At 38.3% G+C, this 20,223-nt stretch overlaps 1 protein-coding gene across 4 annotated transcripts in view; it reads left to right on the top strand.

The window, feature by feature from the left end:
* Positions 1–1,276: 1,276 nt before the first annotated feature.
* acsl6 (acyl-CoA synthetase long chain family member 6) overlaps positions 1,277–20,223 on the top strand; it is a 37,340-nt gene continuing 18,393 nt past the window's right edge. For 2 of the 4 annotated variants that reach the window (XR_006012874.1, XM_042007602.1), the window contains exons 1-4: positions 1,277–1,656; positions 16,224–16,444; positions 17,238–17,352; positions 18,494–18,558. Coding sequence is in view for 3 of the 4 variants with exons in the window: in XM_042007602.1 (XP_041863536.1) it covers positions 1,611–1,656; positions 16,224–16,444; positions 17,238–17,352; positions 18,494–18,558 (447 nt within the window). In the remaining variant the exon portion in view is untranslated. Of the gene's footprint in view, positions 1,657–4,552; positions 4,617–13,150; positions 13,170–16,223; positions 16,445–17,237; positions 17,353–18,493; positions 18,559–20,223 lie in introns of those variants that run through there. The other 2 variants (XM_042007603.1, XM_042007604.1) reach the window with 2 other exon arrangements.

The raw sequence follows: 20,223 nt of genomic DNA on the forward strand, positions 1-20,223 counted from the left end.
TGTGGAAATGAGAAACTACTCATTGCGTTAGTTGGGGTTAAATAACTTATTTTCTGAAAGATAATTATCTATGCATTAATTATTCAATAAGAGGCTTGTACCTGTTTTCTTAGTAACATCCAGGTGGCAAGTTTTTGGGGGGCCATGCAGTGTATGATGATCTAGATTTAGAAAAATGGTTTTATCTTCTCTCCATTGGCTGCCCGTGCACTTTAGGATCCATTTAATTGCTGTTTTAATTTAATTTTATTTAGGGTTTTTCACATTGTTCTAAGATTTCTTTGTTTTTGAACATGTGTCTGGGCCACCTTCACTTTACTTAATTTGACTCTTTATTAATACTTTAATATCTTATCTAATATTCTTTTATCTCCATTTGTGTATGTTACATTTGAAAATTCTACTACGCTGCAGGGTTTTTCTTACTTTTTCCTTTGTGTGAACTTTGATCTCATTGCAAAATAAACAAACTAAACAAATCTGGTGCCATTTGTGTTCACTCTCTTTATATCCTTTCAGATCGCAGGTAAGTTTATTAAGATTTTAAAATTTCAACCTTCACTGTCTACAACCTGATTTACCTGTTTCCCCCTCATCTTACATGGGTGAACCGCTTGGCAATTTTAGAGTACTGTCTTGTATTTGTCGCCTTTTGTGCTTTCTCTGCAGCGTTATCAAAAAGAAATGGGTTACTAGTTTAAGTGTTCAGTAGGACGCAGCATCACAATAAAACAGTTTACACCTGTAAGGAATGATTTTTGTAGAAAGTCAGAGCAGGTGCGTGTGTGGTGCATCCACACATTAATGTGTTTAAATACCAGTTGAGTGGTTGGTGAGTTTTTACATCATTCTAATTTCTTGTATCAAATCATGCCAATCACCCTACGTGTCTCTGTGTCAGCCTTTCTCAAGGTTACTTTAGTTCATTGGGAGTGTCTTATTGTACCACGTGAATCTGATGCAAGGTTACTCCGTGTCAGTGTGCGCGGCTGCAGGGATGGCGTGATGTATGCTACCCTACCGAGCAAATCCCTTAAAATAAATCAATAATAAAAAAAATTGGGTAAAGGACTGTTTAAACATCCTGACACATGTTTTGCGAAACAGCAGATTAACTGTTTTCCCCCTATAAATTTCAAACACAGTCAACGTTAATGCCCAAATTATAGCTTTCAGTCACGAGTGCGGGGGAATCGTGTGCTAAGACAAATATTTGATGTGAGGCTTATATTTCAACATCAAGAAAATGCATTTCATCCCCAATAACCTTGATGTCGACCGACCTACATGCAAGCGTGTTAATGTCAGCGTGTCTTCCATTGCGCAGCAGCCAACTAGGTGAAGGTGGAAAATCCATCAGGAGGAAGGATGCTTTGAGTCTGTTTCTTTAGTCAACGCGTAGTTTTTGTTTTTCGGCCGAGATCTGCACAGTAAGACCTGCTGGACATAGTCGGCTCCCCTACTGTGGTCTGTCTTAGATATATTGTCAACCCCCTCCTCCCTACAACCCCCTCCCTCTTTAATCTCCCAGATTGTCGGCGACTTTCTGCAGTCGATGCTGCAGCTTTGAGCCGCTCCTGCACCGGGACACCCGACCTAATGAGAAAGACATGCTCGCATTCGTTTTGGTCTCTGGGTTGCTCTGGATTATATTAGGTGAGTTTGAGGCATCCGTTTGGCCATTTTCATTCATTTTGAAGAGGAGGGTTAGCATAGCCGGGCAGAAGCTAAACGCCATGCACCTGCCTCTCACATTGTGTCTCACTCTCAGCCGGCTTTTTCATTTTACAATGGCTGCGATGTTTCCGTTCTTTCTCCGTCTACTTACATTTTTTAAGCTAATCGCTGTACACTACTGCTGATTCGCATGTACCTTTAATGAAGCCGGTGGCATTTTTTATTTTTATTTTGTAAGAATAGGCTGCACATGTGTTGACACAACATAAATTTGCGGCAAATATATATATGTGTGTGTGTGTGTGTGTGTGTGTAAAAGGTTTGGACTTCAGCTTTATAGCCGCCAGGGAGGTTTTTCAGGTTGGCTGTGGCTACCTTTCATCAGGTGCATGGACAGGACAGACTGCCATGCGGCTGACTCCATGCCGACATCCACGAGATGAGTAATTAAACTCGTCTTGTCCAGGATGGTGGTTATCAATGTTTCACACTGAAATCCAGCTATTAAACCAAGGGTTGTTCTTATTACCAGACAGGTAGGATAAACGTGTGCATTAAAGGCCTGCCAGCTGCTAAGGTCGTGTGACATTGTGCGTAGAAACCGGACACACGTCATTTAAAAACCCCCATTAGCTCGTATCTCACGTCCTATTAAGAACCTGCTGATCAGCTACAGCATGTTTCATGTAAAACGGGACAGCGCAACGTTCACATTCGGGTTTTTATTCACTACACAACATGGTTCTGTAAAACTGGAAGCCGGTTCGGAAAGTCAGCATTTTGACTGAGATGTCCTCCGCCATGCCCCAGCAGTGATGGAGGGAGGGAAGGAGGATGAGGAAGGATGACGCGTTTTAAAGAGCGCTTCTGATTGGACGGAGCTGTCCAGGCGCTATGGGTGCTGAAATCCTGCGGCCTACCGGCAAACTGATCGCGCGGCGTGCTCCGGTTTTAGCCGACACCACCCTCACCCTTGTTAACGCAAAACGACTTGTAGGGGGCTGTGGAGCTTAACAGAGACCAGTTGTTGACCTCTAATATGCCTGATGAGATTTTTAAAAGGAATGACCCTTTCGAGCTGTGTGTACAGTACGGTTAAAGAGACATTACAACGCACACTTTGAGGGAATCATGAAAGAAGCTGCAGCTTAATGGTATTCCTCCAGTACAGTGTAGGTTTACACTACATTGTTGCTAAGGAACAAACATCCAGTCACAGCCAGCTTTTTGGCCATCACATTAATATTAAAATGGGCTGTCATTGGCTGCATTGCTCATTAAATACACCCCACCTGCAACCCTGTAACAGAAAAGGACCCACTTTTGTTTGGAGCTGAATTGTTTAACTGAACAATATTCAGTAAAGTAAAACCAAGAGAGGCCTCTAGGGAGGATTCATGACATCGTTCACCTGACATTACATCCTTACACCCTGCTGCTCCTCGGTATAAATAATTTACTGTGATCTCCAGCTATTGTAGCCCTTCACAACCCGTAAACCTATTCTTTTCTTTCCTCAATATTTACTTAAAATTGGGAGTGACTTAACCATACCTTTTGACAGGAACCAATCAGTGATGTTCAAATATTCACAGACTTAACATAATTCTAATGCTTTCCAAAGGAAAACTTACCCATAACTATATAACATGTTCTCTTTTTGTCAAACAGTGTCCAGATAGCAGTTTTAATTAAGTTTAAACTGTAGGAAAGAGGATGTAGGATTGCAGAAACCTTGAATTCTATACCTACATATAAAAGATGCTTTGCATAACTGGACAATATTTGAAAGCACTCTTTCTTGCTGCATAAAACTGTTCACTGTATGAGAACTAGTGATGCAAATTCAGCTGAAGAGGTCATGTTTTGTCTTGGTATGTATTGAAAATAATTTGGAAGAACGATGTCCTGTACGAATAAAATCAAATAATTTAATATTGGCTAGTAAAGGTGCTCTGAAGCCATATGGCAGCTCTCTGTCTGAGAGTCTTTTTGCTGTTTCAGCATTCTGTGCTAACTGTTTCTCATTTAGTTGTGTGCTGGGTAATTTCTCTGCCTAAAGTGCTGAAGCATGTCTGCCTGGCTCTCACACTGTTGTGGGAGAAAACCTTATCTTTCTAAAGATGTTTGCAAATTAAAAAAAAAAAAAGGTTGTCATGGAAACCACTATTTGTTTCCTCATTTTGACAAATTAACAAATTTCCTCACAAACAAGTTACCAAAAAGAGGAAGATGATTGTATACAGAAGTAGTAATATGCCGTTTTACTTGCCGCTTGTTTTATTTCCCTTTTGGCTTATGTGCATGTGCACAGTGGTGAAATAGTTTTTACTTCAAGAGCACTCAAAAATTGATTACATGAATATAAAAAAAAAAGGTGGGGACCCTAAAATAGTCCTGTCTCCTGTAGTCTTTATCCCCCATACTGAGATTTAAAAGCAATCTTTCCTTCCAATTGGATAGTCAAATCAAAATGATCACATCCTCAGCTAATGTAGTCCTCTGCAATTTGTTTAGACGTTAAAGCCTCAGCAATATGAGCGCAGGTTTATTTGCCTATATGTGCCTGTACATATATTTCACTCTGTCACTGTTGTATGGAAGGAGAGGATGAGCATGGGTGCAGAGCGTCAGAGAGAGTGGAAGGAGAAAGGGAGGGGTGGGTGGGTGTGGTGAGAGTGTGCAGCGTCTGTCGAGCTCAGGGTGGTGTGATACGGAAGCCAGCAAGGCCCAAACTAGGCCAAAACGCATCTTGCTGCCCTTCTCTTGCTTGCCTCAGCTTAATCTGGCTGGTGCCAGAGGGAAGGTAATCACTAGTTTGCACAGGGCAATGTGATATCCGCCTGATGCCCCTTGACACACCACACACACACACACATGTACATGCACACACACTTACACAGACACACATCACGCCTCACCGGCTACCGGACTCCTTTGTAAGTGCCGCTGCCTAAACCACTGCTGCTTCTTTGTGCACTGCAGTTACATTTTAGATGCCTGGCTTGCTTTGCTTTTTAGTTTCTTAGCTCTGAATGTGTCTTTATATTGTTTTCTTTGAGTTTTTTTCCTTGTATGTACAATAGCAGTCCTTTCTGCTCAGTTTATCCCTAGTCTTGTGATTGTATCTATAACTGTGTTTTTTTTCATGAGTAACAGGAGTTATCTGCTGTGCTTCACCTTAGTTCTGGAGGTGGTGTGGTTGTCTTGTGTGCATGCATGCCACAGTGTCTGTATTAGATTATCCCTTAGAGACAGTGGCAGGAAAATGGTGGGTTAAACCCTTTAAGGTGGTCTAAGTACAGGAATGGCATAACCAAGACAACCATAACAAGAGATAATAACTGTTTAAAAAAGGCTGCTTTGTGAATATGATTAAAAACAGCTGATAAAGAAGAGACACAGCACTGATGCAAGTGAAGCTGCAAAACAGAGGAAATATTTCAAGACTGAAGCTGAGCAGGTTGTCTTTAGATAAATAATGCATATGAAAGCTGTAGTGAGGTTACTACTGGTCATTTGCCTCTGTGCTAATAGGCTGTAATCTCCCCTCGCTGGACTCTAATCATTGGTGACGGCCCTCGGATGGGCCGATGAGGCGGGGCTTAAGGATGACAGGTTGCGTTTCCTCTACTTTAAGCCTTACAGGACACCGGAAGTGTGTTTGGCCCATTCACAAGCATAACCTCTCCACTGCATAGCTTGCAGTTTACTCACACTGCAGCAAAATCCTTGCTAAGTGGATTCTTTGTCAGAGAAGAAGAAAAATCTAGGTGGCATGAAATGAGGAGCTGGTGCATTCGTGCAGAGCTTCTAATTTTATTTTTTTTTTCGGGAGTGTTATTCATTTTGTTTTTGTAGTGTAATGTTCTTCGAACCTTTTACAAGTCCTCATAAAGGCAACTAGTCACACTACTATTCAGGTGTTTGGTATCCAGCATGCAACCTGCATGTACAGAAAGTCACTCAAGTTCTTTTTGCCCCATTAAATTTTATGGCCCTCCGTTTTACCTTGAATACTTATCCTTATGGGTTCTAATTCATGCGTTGTAGTTGTTTTAATTAAATTAATTAAACGGACAAGTTTTTAATGAACATATAGACAGCTGTAAAGGTTTTCCTGGATTGTACTTTTCGCTATGATAGCTGAAATGTTGAACCTGGCCCTGTTTGTCTTTGTTTCCCACCCTGCATAAGCCAATTCCTATATCCACTATAATGTTTGAAAAAATTGTTTTCTTTTACCCAGCTGTTCATTCACAGTATGTGCACTGGATGTTTTGTAATTGATATAATACAGTGTCCATTATGTTCCCTCCGAACTGCCTTTAACTGTGCACACATGTTAAGCTTTCCAGTAAGTCTACTTACCCCAAGCTATTTACTTGTTCCTTGAAATGTTCATTCATCAATATTCCCAACATTTTAGCTCAATATCACTTCTTTTTAATCCGATAAATTAAGCTACTTGCTTTCTCAATAGAGTTTATATCTTAGATCGAATTTCACTGTTAGCTGATACTGATCTGGTCCTTCTGCTGCATTTCAAAACACAATATACAGCTGACTGAATATACCAAGAACATTTCTGGAACAGATGAGCAATGTAATAATAAAGTAAAAAATCTAAACTGACTAAATTACAGCAAGCTAAGTTCTGACAAACCTCTGTCCTAAATAAGGATGCACCACTACCACATCTTAAGGTGATTTTAAGTGGTAAGGAGTGTGGAGCAGAATGCCAGATGCAGCAAGTGAGTGGTTCATTATGTGATATATCAAATGGGTCATTCTGCGGCCTTTCTCTAAATATAAGGCTTGAAAACTATCAGAATTCTGATAAATAAGGAGCATAAAGTGTTTTTTGGTGGATTCAGATTGCTGATGTGACAATACACCTCATTCATTAATTTTCTGAATCGCTTAATCCATTAAGGGTCGTGGGTAAGCTGGAGCCTATCCCAGCATTAACAGGTGAGAGGCAGGGTAACCCTGGATAGGTCACCAGTCCAGCGCAGGGCCTACACATAGGGACAAACAATCATTCTCTCACACACACACACACAGGGAGAATTTAGAGTTGCATCCCTAGTTCTATATGTAGCACTGTGCAAAACAATTCACTTATGACAATGAAGCATTTTTCTAGAGACTTTCCTTTATATCAATATTTAGATATCATATTCTACTAAAACTGTTTTACAGTATAAAATGGTGGGTTCCAGTCTATTTTCCTGGACGCTACCACAGTTTTTTCCATAAATGAAGATGCACCTCACCCTCCCCTTTTCCTACTACCAAACATGTGCAGACATGCACACCTTAAGAATAGTCTAAAAGATCTTTAATTAGTAGCTCTTTCCAGAACAATAAGTCACACTTGTACTTTGAGGAAAATATCCACCTCGAGCTTGCAAACTTTTAACTAGGAATGAGAAATCGGGATCGACACAAGGTGTAGGTGGGTCAGTTGTGTGCTTGCTGTTGCAAGGTTTATCTGTAAGCCAAATAAAAATAAATCAGTATGTTTTGTTATACTAGATAGTTCTGTTAAGTTTTTATTTTAAGCATTGATGTGTATTATTATGTTGGATAAGGTTGATTTGGATTTCTAAAGATGGCACAATACACAACTTGCTGTGAAACATAACCCTTATGTCCCCACTATCAAGATTTACATTGTAATATCTCATATCTAATAATGAAATATCTAATAACTATTGATTAATCCTGAGTGTAGTTCTAGTGGGGCAAAATGGGGTTTTTATTTTGAGAATTTGATTACAATCAGTGTTTGTCATAGCAGGCATAGAAAGTAGATGGATGTTTATCCAGATCTGTGGACCAGCTTGTTGACTAGTATTAAACAGTACACTAAATAAGTTAACAATGCCCTTAGTCCAACTTCTTCCACTCACTCATCAGCTTCATCACAATTTTATGTCTGGTTGTCTGATTACTCTGTATATGAAAGATGTGTATGTTCAGCCCTGTTTCATTTCCAGTGAAATGCATGTACACTGCACATATGGCCAATGAAAGAGGCTGCTTTCCAGTCACATGACCCAAACAAGCAACAGGCAGATTCTATGCAGAAAGGGATGTGAGCCAAAGTAAGAGGCTGCTGTCAGAATGTTCTCCCTTTTTGTGAAAGGAGCTCCTCACAATCAAACTGCAGAATTCATGTGCCAGTGTTGTAATCAGAGACTGTGCAAATCTTTAAGATTGCACAGCTCCTTCATATATATCTTTCAGTCAAACACCAACTCTAGTACCAAGCCCATGTGCAATCAAGGTTACTTTCATGAGTTTTTGGTGTGATTTATTCATAATTTCTAAAAGAAAATAAATAAACTGAGCTCTCATACCAAGCTCTTGTTGTTTCTGCAGGGGATACTGCTGGGCTGCTGTTCCTTTGTCACTCCAGCTGAAGCAACAGTCTTTAAAGGCTGTAACAGGAATGAACTTAAAGACTTGTGCGAACATGTCTGTTTGGATGTGTGTGTGTGTGTGTGTGTGTGTGTGTGTGTGTGTGTGTGTGTGTGGCTGTGGAGTGCTATTGAGGTTATTATGGGACAAAGGACTGGACACCATGCAGAGCTTTTGTTTGGGTAAAGAGACTACTCTGTTTATGCAAAGTAATCATGCAAATTAAAGCATGCAACCTCATCTTAACTTGTAAAATACATTCTGAAAGTGGTGTGCATGACTTTAACATGAGTCTGTGAGTGATTTGGTGTGGCCATTCGGGTCAAATATCTTCCTGTGTTCACCTTATGCCAAAAAAACTAGCTGTTAACCAGAATAGAGAAAAGCATATTTTAGAGAGGCCTCATGAGTTCCCAGAGTCAATCTCTAAAATTGTATAAAGCTGCAGCACAAATTGGAAGGCCGCATTATACAGGTGCAGAAATAATAATAACAATAATAATAAATTCATTTGTAACTCACTTTACATTCCAAGGAATCTCAAAGTGCTACAAAGGATTTTAGTAACATACAAAACAAATCATAAAAATATAATAAACAGTGTAAAAGATAAAAGAACAACTATTAAGTTTCACTGCAATCGTTCACAAATATTAAACCAAGATAAAAGTTTAAAAACTAGCAAAGTGCTGGTTAGCAAAAAGCTTTTTTAAAAAGATAGGTTTTCAAGTTTCGTTTAAAGTCATTTAGAGACTGTGAGCCTCTCAGATGTTCTGGTAAGGCGTTCCAAAACCTTGGAGCAGAGGCTGAGAAGGCACGATCACCCATGCTGCGAAGCTTAGTCCTGGGGGCACGGAGGGTGTTTGTATAGGCAGGCCGGAGGGTACGTGAAGGAGTGTGAGGGAAAAGAAGTTCCTGTAGGTAGGTAGGGGCATGTCCATGGATGCACTGGTAAGTGAGGAGAGAGACCTTGTATTCGATTCTAAACGAAACGGGAAGCCAGTGAAGAGATTTTAAGATGGGGGTGATGTGGTCTTGCTTTCGCACCCTCATCAGGATCCTGGCCGCACTATTCTGAATGTATTGCAGTTTCTGAATGCTCTTGTCAGGGATCCCGATGAGGAGCGCATTGCAATAATCAAGCCTAGAGGAGACAAAAGCATGGAAAAGCTTCTCTGCATCCACCAGGGAAAGTGTTGAGCGAAGTTTTGCAGAAAGTGGATGTTCTAAATGATTTGTAGATGTGGAACATTTGCAGAGGAATTTAGACAGAAGATGACAAAAAGTGCTCGAGCTCGAACTCCCTTGACTCCCAAAAACTTATTGACTTGTGAATGAATTTTGTATAAGGTCTTTAAGGATATATATTGATAGTACTAGAAGATAGTAAAAAACAGTCAAATATTTTTTGATATTTTGTAAATGCATAATAGATGTCTTTAACAATATGTTTTAATACTAATGTTTTCTGTAAATGTTGACTTTTTCTTGATTTTATTATTTTTGTCCCCAACATTCATATTTGCTAAAGTGTCATAGCCTGTTTGAGCTAAAAGTAATAATACAGAATGATCTACAATGACTACAAATTAGAGTAAAAATTTACTTTCAGTCTTTGCTTTGAGTAATGAAATAACTTAAAATACCACAAATACAGTCGCAAAACAAAGAAGTCTAAACTTGAAATAACACTGGTAACACTAGGATTGTTATTTTTACTACTGCTGGGTCTGACCCCTGCTCTATTCCCCCCTATTCACAGTTTTTAGATTGATATGGAGTGTGTGTATGTGTGCATTAGAGCACAAAGATGCTTTTGTAACCAGCTGCACTCTTTTTTTATTCCAGCTATCTGCACAGTGGTGTCAGTGGGTTATGAAGTCTGTCTATATTTAGAACTGGTCCAGTGCTCTCTCCTTCTCTTCCTCTCTTTTTAAACACCAACTAATCTGCTGTGGCTTTGCCACCACTGCAGCCAAAGTACATTAACCAGTGGACACAACATAAAGATGATACTTTCTAGGCACCTAAAAAATGCAATTTTAATGCACAAACTTTTACACTGTTGTGAGGAAGAGTCTCTATTTACCAACTCAGTCAACCATTCAAGCCAATAAAGTGAAACACATTTTCTTTTGTTGGTCACTCAGCTGCACCATACTTCACAGCTGTCTTGCACCACACAGTCACCAGTGAACTAAAAAAAGAACAAAAGAAAAAAAGTGAAACTTTTTTTTTTATGTCAAAGAATGGAACAATCATGTTGTGTAGGTGTCTTCATTGCTTTCTAACAGATGCCTGCATCAGAATGGTTTAGATACAGCAGTTGAACTATAATATCAAACATAAAAATTATTATAAATAATAATGCAGAAAATGCAGCACAAAACTAAAAAACAAAGTTGAATATCAACAACAATTAGATTTCCAGTGCTGGTAATGTAACATTCGCAGGATATGTCGCCATGGTAAAGTTGAAAATGTCGGTGAAGCTTTTTGCAAGGAAATGTATTTTAATGTATTAGTAGATTAGTAGCCCAGTGGTAGTGCCACGAAGGATATTAGTAACCAGCTTTGCAGCAGTTCTCAGTGTGTCAAAACTAAAACGAGGGGCTTCTGCTAGTGGTAGCATTTAATGAGTAAGAATGAGTATGGGTTGGTTTGGTTATTGGAATGAAATGCAATTTAATCTCAGTTTAAATTGATTAAAGTGTGACTACACCCCCTACTTTTTGCATAACTCCACCCACTGCCAAATTCACACAATAATATTCGATCATATGCGTTGCTGGGTATGGTTTTCTATGCCTACAAGGCGAGGACCCGCCTATTTGCATCTGGAGGGAGAGGCTGGGAGGTTTTTAAAATTTTCTCATGACATCGAGAAGCACCAAGTACAGTTCTACATCACAAAAAACAAGATTTGGTTTTACCCTGTAGAGAGCGTTATGCGCCATTTTTTTACCCACAAAATCCCAGTTTTTAAAGAATTTTTTAAAAAGAATTACCAATTTTATTAACAGTATAGGTAGTTTTCATCACAATTAAGTAATACTGTGTTGTTTACAGCTCGTAAAACACATTTTTGGGTGCACTGCCCTTTTAACTACATGAAGATGTCACCAAGAGTTTTTTCTGTTTGTTTTTTGTTTTTTTATGGCAGCATAGTCAAGTTCCCATTTTCTAATTTATCTTTTTTTCTAATATATATATATATATATATAAAATGTAAAGCAGCACTTTACTTTATAGAAACTTGTTATTGGTTTTGAGGAGTTGGAATATCTATTTTACTGTATCAAACAAAGAAAAATATATTTATGTATTTTTATTTGGTCTGAACAGATTAGAGAAACTACATAAAATGTAGAAGGAGATAGAATGGTAGTGACTTTTAATTACAGTGGGCAGAACTAGCTAATATAACTTCGTTTAGCTTTGACTTTCTTTGTGCAATGCTAAGCTAACTAGCTTAGCTCTGACTATCTTTGTGCTAAGCTAAGTTAGGCTGATGTATTTTCCCTATCATTTCTTTTACAGGAAAGGTTGTTTTTCCCAAAAACTCGATCTTTTCCTGGAAGTAAGATGCTAAAGATATCAAATTGATAAAATAAATTAGATAACTACATGTCAGTTTATTGTCAAGAATTCTGTTTTTATCATCCTTGTACTTAGCTAAAGCTAACCTTGTTGTAGCTAATAGATTTAGAGTGTTGTGGAGCTACGATCATAGTTATTAAAATATAAATACTTGTAGTGAAATTAAAGATTACGTAATATGTAATCTCTAATATTTCTAGAGTAGTAAATACTATGCCATTGTCACGATCATGGGCTGTGTGTGGGACATGTTCATTTTCTAGTTATGGTTTCGGGTTATAGTTCTGGTTTTTGTCATTAGTTTCTGCTTTAAGATCATGGTTTGGGTTTTTGATTTTGTCATGTTAGTTTTTCCCTTTTGTGCTCTGTGGTTTCTGTTTCTGCCTCGTTAGAACACCTGGTCTAGTTATTCATCCACTTCACCTGTTTCTCATTACTCCCTCCGTGTATATATGTCCTTGGTTTTCAGTCACTCCTTGTCAGATCCTCGTACGTCCTCTTATGTGGTCATATGCGGTACATGTAGTTAGTTTATCCCTGCCGTGTTTGGTTCCCTGTCCTGACTTTTGAGAGAATAAACCCTGTTACTTGCACCTCATTATGCCACCTGCCCTGACTGCCTGCAATTGAGTCCTCACCTCCACCGCAGACCCTGACAGCCACAGTGTTCAATAGGATCTATTTATTTTAACATTTCATCTTAAAAACAGCTTTTTAGATGTTATGCCTTTAATCCTTAGATATACACTACCGTTTAAAAGATGGGGGTCACTTCCTTATTGAATTCCATGGCAAAGTTACCCCAAACTTTTGAACGGTAGTGTGTGTGTGTGTGTGTGTGTGTGTGTGTGTGTGTGTATATATATATATATGTGTATATATATATATATATAATTTTCCCTAAACACTAGATAGTATGCCAGATTTGCTTTTTATTTTGTCTTTAATAAAATTACACTTAAACTTAATTTGAAAAAATTGGGCAGCTCTTTGTATTCAACAGGCAAGGACATTTAACTGAGTTTACTTTAATATCATAACTTCAGTGTTTAACTAACCAAGTACAGATATCAGCAAACATTGGTTTTTTTTTTTTTTTTTTCAAATCTAACAGCAAGTGATTTATATAACAGACTTAACATTTCCCAGCATTTGAGCTGCTCCAATTTCCCAATTTCATTACTGGAACCCCAAAAACTCAGAAGGTATCAACAGAAAGAGGAACCATCTGACCACCAGTGCAGCTGAAAATGGAGAGGAAGTACTGCTTTCACACACATCAGAGGAATACAGTGGATTTTCTGTCACAAGTGACAGTTTCTGTCATAACAGAATAGAGAAAATTCAGACCTGAGTGATGTTTGAGGAAGCAGCATCAGGGAATTCACAGTTGAGCACCTCAAAGTATTGTGCAATGGAGTCAAAGCAGAGGAGCCGATGAGCAATACCCATAGTATATTACGGTATGTCAGTATGGTGTCATGTGTTACTGCTGCTTTACAAATGACTGCATAGATGATGACTTGCGCTTACTATCAGCATGTTAGTGTGTGGGTTTTTTTTTGTCGTAGTTAAGAAATGCACAGCAGTGAGGGGCCATCCCCAGTGGATCTCATATAATATAATCATCTAGATATATATCTGCTAGTTTATGTTCATTATTGTAGTTTTTAAAAATTCTGTGTTTGGGTAAATTCTGATAAGATTTTCAACTCAAGGTGAAGAAGTATTTCAGATGAGAGGTGAAATGTCTTCAAGAACCAAGAACAGAGAGGTCCAACTGCCTTTATTGAAGCTTGACGAATTTATACTTTGATGAAAGGTTCATACAGTTGGTAATGAATTTTGGTGCACATGCAACATATTATGTATCTTCAGCACTGTTTATAGACTCTTTCTCTTAAAAAATTAACAAGCAATGGACTATTTAATTTTGGTACTTTATGAAAACTGTCCAAGCTCAAACTCAGTCTTTTAAAAGTCTGTTAGCAGCTTATTTTAATCAACATTTGCATCATGCAACCAAATGAAACACTGCCCTATATTTAGTGTGGCTTTTCAGAAAAGACCATGCTTCTTTTTGTCTTCTTCCTTAAACTCAGTCTTGAATTTATATTCATTAAGAGCCATCTATTTAGTTTCCTGCTTTCCTTCCAGTGTATATCCATATTGTTCAATTTCCCCCCAAGCAAAGAAGCAGTAAGAAAGAAAATGCTGTTTTTATTCAGAGTAGCATGTGACAAATGAGTCAAAAAGTCAGCTTTCCCATGACCCGAGATATATATAATCATCAGTCTCATTATCTTTGTCATTGTGGTCATATTTTTGTGTGTGTGTGTGTGTGTGTGTGTGTGTGTGTGTGTGTGTGTGTGTGTGTGTGTGTGTGTGTGTGTGTGTGTGTGTGTGTGTGTGTGTGCGCGCACGTGTATGCAGCAGAAAGAGGAAGTGATTCTGATTGGCTGTGAGCTGCAGCAGTGCCTCGGCTCTATTTGTCTGAATAGGTGGGGCTGTATGTGACTCATTTCTTGAGGGAGGGAAGGAAATCCTCTAGTATACAGTACAGTCCATCACCCCCCAGCTAAATTATGCATCTTCCAATGTATGTGCAATGAGCACTATGTATGACTTGAATGTGTTTTATCTTCTTTGTATTCCCAGTTCTCGCTGCTGCACTGTAGATAACCTATTCTGGCATTCTTCCACTGTAAAGTACAAATGTGGGAGCAGACCCATCACCCACCCCTTTTATTTTTTTTCCATTTTTATCTTTTTTGACAGAAACTGGGGTGGAGTAGCTGGAGGTCGAACGTATATTGTAGGCCAGCCTCTTCACATAAGTAGAAGTGTTAAGGGGGCCAACTTTACCACTTCCTGGCTAAGAGTTACTTTGCAGTCACCACAAATGTGACTAATGTGTTATTTGTGTTTCTGCAGCTCTTTTAATGTGTCACAAAACCAGTTTTTTTAAATTGGAGCATTTAAAAGTCACATTTTGCGTCTTGTACTTGCATTAATCTCTGTAGTTATGTATTGTAGTTTTCGTGTATGTAGTACTTAGGTCATTTTATATATTAGTTGTGATTAGTTGTAATGAGTGGCAGACTTGCCCTGTAAATAAAAATAATGTCTAACACTATGTCTGGACAGTTTCTTATGCTTTCACATCATTAATTTTATGCTTATGGCTGCAGTCCTCTGTCATATTCCAGACAGTGGTTTTGTCTGTTTCAATCCAGATCACCCAAAATGGAAATTGCAGCACTTTTGTTTTGCCAAAGCTGTAAATTGGTTTAAATATTATCTGTTTATCGCTCTTCTGGTTATGATTCTGTGAAACCATTGTGGGAGCATGATTTGGGGACGACGTTTACCTCTGTCGACTGGGACAAGATTTGTAGAGGGGTTTTCCCCAAATGCACCTCAATTTCTGTTCATGAACAGAACTTCAAATTTTTCTACCGAACTTATTACACTCCGGTTCGCCTCCAAAAAATGTTCCCTGACACCTCTGATGCTTGTTATAAGTGTAAATTATGTAAAGGTACTTTTTTCCACCTGTTTTGGTCATGTAATTGTATTCAGACCTTCTGGAGGGGCGTCCACTCTGTAATTCAAGAGGTTATTGGGAAACATTTTGAGCTGACTCCCTCCTTCTATCTTCTGAATTATACCTCAGATACTACTCTTGACACCAACACAAGATTTCTGCTAACAGTTCTTACCTTTCTTGCTAAGAAATGTATTCTGTTGAGGTGGTCATCCTCTCAGGTCCCTACTGTCGACATGTGGATATCACAGATTTCTGCCTTTATTCCACTTGAGAGGTTGACACACTATCTCAATCACAAACTTGACACATTCTGGAAGATCTGGGAACCTCTCCACTCCTTTTTACAGAAACCATAACGTTATTTATCCCTGGAAGAGAAAACCTGACTGCCCTTTTCCTCTTTCATCTGTTGCATATAAGCTGATCATTCCACTGTCCCTTGTAACCCTGTTGATTATACAATTATTCTTTTCGTAAGTACACAAATGGTCCTGTATACTTATGTTTTACAGAACTATATATTGCAGCGCTCATGGTTAGGGGGATTATTTTATTTTATTTTATTTTATTGTAGTTTTGTTTTTTGTCTTGTATTTCTGTCTGTATTCATACAATTGATAAAATCAATAAAAAAAAAAAAATAATAAAAAAAAAAAAATAAAAAAAAAATATTATCTGTTTATATTCATACTTCCTTTATATTCCATTAGCAGTGGCATCAGTGCCTTGGACTTGATTTCTAAACCTCGTACACAACATTTCAGTTTAATAACTTATTGATTTGACAATGATTCTTTATTCTGTGTCAAATTTAGAGATCACAGTGACGTTGAAGTTAATGTAAGATGCTTGTTTACGTTTGTAATCAAAGTTGGCTATGAAATTATTTTGATTACCATGACAACATTTGCACATTAAGAGTTTTCTTTGAAATCATAAGTAACTGATTGTCCTCTGTTCTCTGCAGAGCTGAGTTCCACCCTGATGGAGAAGATGCAGGCCCAGGAGATGATGAGTGGCCTGAGGATGCCGGAGATGGATGAGCTTGGCCAGTTCTTCCGCTCTCTGCCAACGTCTACTCTGGTGGGCATTGGCGCCTTGACGGCCGTGCTAGCATACTGGTTTGCAACCAGACCTCGTCCCATCAAGCCTCCCTGCAGCCTGCAGCACCAATCTGAGGAAGTGCCGGTGAGGTTTTCACATTTGCTGTTTACTCATTTTGTGTCCATTTGGTATAATTTTATATGAATAATTCCTCACAAACATGGTCACACTCTCAAAATATGTGAGAAACTGACAATCATAAGATCTAGAAATAACTACAAAGTCAATCAAAAAACACACTAAATCATTTTTTGAAATATTTCCCCCTCACTTTAGGGATTCTCATTTTTTACTAATTAATTGAAATTCCTTTCTCCGTACATCTAAAAACAACTTTATGTAATGGTTGTGAGTTGTGGTTGAAATATCAGTCCTAGTTTACCTAAACCACCATCCCAACCAAACCAAAAATACCCTTTTTTCTTGTTCATGCATGCAGCAGACCTCTTAGAGGCACATGAGGCTGAAAGCATTTTTAGTCATTCATGGAGTGGGAGGTTAACCTAAGAACTTATTTAAAGGATGTTTAAGCAATCTGAGGCTGTGGTGTGACTGCAGGTGTAAAGTGAATTGCACACTACAAAGTGTAATGAGTGTCAGGAGTTTAATGACCTGCCAGACTCCGACCTCATCACCCAGAGTATGCATTAGTGTTGTAAGCACAGAGAACAAACTAAAACCCTGTTTTAACATTTATTGGCATTTTAGAACTGATGACATTTGAGAAACATATTATTTTTACTTCTTCCCTAGCTTGGCTCTCTGCTCAGTAATGTATTATGATGGAAAAATTAAATTACATCCAAATCTTCTTGAGTTTAGAGAACAAGGTGTTAATGTTATATCTCTTTACCTTGCCTTTTCTTATTTGTGTCAGAATGAAGGTGGAGGCCGACGATCCATGATGGGTGACCCCTCCAAACTGCTGAGTCATTACCATGATGATGCAAGGACCATGTATGAGGTCTTCCAGAGAGGCCTTCACATATCTGGTTGGTTGGATGCGAGAGGGGTGGGAATAACTCCAAACGCCACAATATAAAGAGATTTTATACTGTAGCCTCTCTTCCACATGGACAGCTTTTCCTAGGAAGCACTTCCTTGCACTTCTTTTTCAGACCATTTTCTCAGGTCCATTGTTTTAACTCACAAAGTCAATTTACAGCCATTGTCTTACCAATATGGATCAAAAGTTCATATCTTGGCATCACAACAGTAGATTTTTTTTATTAAACTATCAGCAAAACATCTATATCATGTTTCAACAATGTAATAAAAAAATTTAAATGTAAGGCATAGACTGCTCAAAGCATGATGTGACACAGTATATACGCAGCATGTTTTAGTACTGAGCGCCCCCACCCACCTCACCTATAGGGATAATCTACAGTGCAGTAAAAGGACACCCACATATTCAGTAATTCTTTTCATTTTCTCTTGCAGCCAGAGTTGCACACATGCAGAGAGATAGAACACAGTCTCAAGTCTTGTAAACTCACTGTAAAACCTCCAATTATCTGTCTGCTGCTAGAGATAAAATAACGTCTCCTGTTGCCAAGGTGATGGTCATCTTTGTTAGTCTATCTGACTCACAAAGCAGAGATATTTTTACTCAAGTCTCAAGCTGCAGCAGATCCTGAGTGTGTTTTATTTGACATTTTACAATTGTTTTATCTTTTTTATTATTATTATTATTATTATTATTTTTAAATAAATAGTTTTAGTGTCAGAATTGGAAAGCTTACAAAAAAGACAGAGGAAAGTGGATGAGTAGCTGGCGAGGTTTCAGGCTAGGCCATAAACAAAGACAAACATTGGTCTTAAATGATTGTGTGAGTATTTTATGGTGATTTTCCAGCTCCTTATTAACTCATGAACTGAAGCAGAGAAGACAGAAACAGACCTTATTGCTTAGCAAATGTTTTTAGCATGGTTGAGACTGCTCGAGTTATTGTTGCCACAAGAAAATGTGGTGAATTCTATTTTCTTTCCTAATATTTAAAGATTGTATTATTCCCAACTGTTTTAATCCTGTGTAATTTATTATGCTCAGTAATGCTTGACAAGGCTTTGGTTGAAAATAAACAATTGTAAAAGTAAAATGATGATTTTGTTTTCCTGTATGTTTAACAGGTGATGGGCCTTGTTTAGGCTCACGGCTCCCAAACCAGCCCTACAAGTGGATGTCTTATAAAGAGGTTAGTGCCGTTCATGACAGTTTGTAACCAGCTGCAGTCCTGAGAGGATAAAATTTCTGAAAGGACACCAAATAAAAACTGCCTCTATTGTGGTAATTAAGCAAAAGTTAGGTTAAATATATTGCAGATTTTTATTGATAAAGTTCTTAATTTTCATCCAGACACATTCGTGATTTAGTCTTCTACATCCTCCGTCCACATGTGGAAGTGTTTTTGAGTGAGAGGCTGAACCCTACGTTAATGACACAAATATATACAGTGGTGGCACGGGAAACCAAAACTGGCAACAATAAATCCAGAAAAATAGAAAAATAAACCAGAACTTCTAATAAACCAGCAGGGAAAAAATATGATCTTACAAAACCACGCATTGCCCTAGGCGCCTCTTCATCATGACATGGCATCATGAGTTTCTTTTTTTTTTTTTTTTTTTTTTTTAAGAATAGTGAGTGAGAAAATATTTCTTTTGTTTAGTCCTGTAATTTTAAGAGCAAGTAGACAAATCTGGGCTGGTTTAAAGTTGCATTCAGTGGAAAAAATCTAATAATGAAACCAGTGAGTCAATGAATTTGAAATGGAGAATAAGATGCAACACCTCTGTGGAAATTTAGAGCGCGTGAAACAACTTTTCTTTGATGTCTTTCACAATCATAGTAACTTTGGGAAGTTTGATAGTTATCATACTTGTCATAGATGGATTCTCCATGCATTATTCCAACAATTTAAAACTGTAGAAGTTTTTTGAAAATGGATTTATACTTATGCAGACCTTATATTACACGCACACACACACACACACATATTTAAAATACAAAATAACAGATAAATTTAAACATATGCCATACATTAATAACATCAATGAAACTAAAAAAATACTGAGTAGATTTTTAGTTCAGGTATGGCATTTACAGTGAAGAAAAAATAATTAAATATATAAAGTAAACAGGTGTGTCCGCTGTTGTTGTCCTTCAGGCTGTGGCGGAATCTGACATATTTTGCTGCTGCTAAGCTGCTGACTCTGTTCTCTCCAAGGATGTGTTGCATTTTGGTTTGATCAGGCAGAGAATCAGAGTCATTGACTTCATGTTTTATTTTTGAGAGGAACTGGGCTCTCATGTTGATATTTGCTGCAGTGCAGCAGGATGCGTGTCTCTGTCTCCACCTGTCTGTGTGGACAGAGCTGACACAATCTGTCCTGTCTGGATCCAGGTCTGCCTGTGTCTGCCTGACTCGATGACCGAGCTGTGGTCACTGAGTCTGTATCTGGTCCTGGTACCTTGTACTGTCTGTTTAGAGCCAAATAGTAATGAAGTTGTTAATAAATAATTAATGTAATTTTCTCTTTGTGTTTTTATAATTTGGTGGGTCCAGGTTGTGTGAGGGCTGTCCTGAGGAGCTGAGCCTCAGGACTAGCTAGCTGTGGGAGCTCTTCTCCATGTTCTCCTCTTGGTTTTGCAGAGCTTTGTAGTGGTAGGAGTTGAGGTCACTTGTTTTAAGGTGTTCATAAAATTTGATTATTCTTTTTTCCATTATTCTAATTAAAAGGGGGAATTGGCCTAACTCGGCTCGGTACCTGCCGTTGGGGCGTTCCTGTGCACTCTGAGGATGCTCTTGCAGAATACTTATTTTCTCTCTCTCTCTCTCTCTCTCTCTCTCTCTCTCTCT

The sequence above is a fragment of the Melanotaenia boesemani genome, chromosome 15 (assembly GCF_017639745.1).
Source record: "Melanotaenia boesemani isolate fMelBoe1 chromosome 15, fMelBoe1.pri, whole genome shotgun sequence".
Lineage (NCBI taxonomy): Eukaryota > Metazoa > Chordata > Actinopteri > Atheriniformes > Melanotaeniidae > Melanotaenia > Melanotaenia boesemani.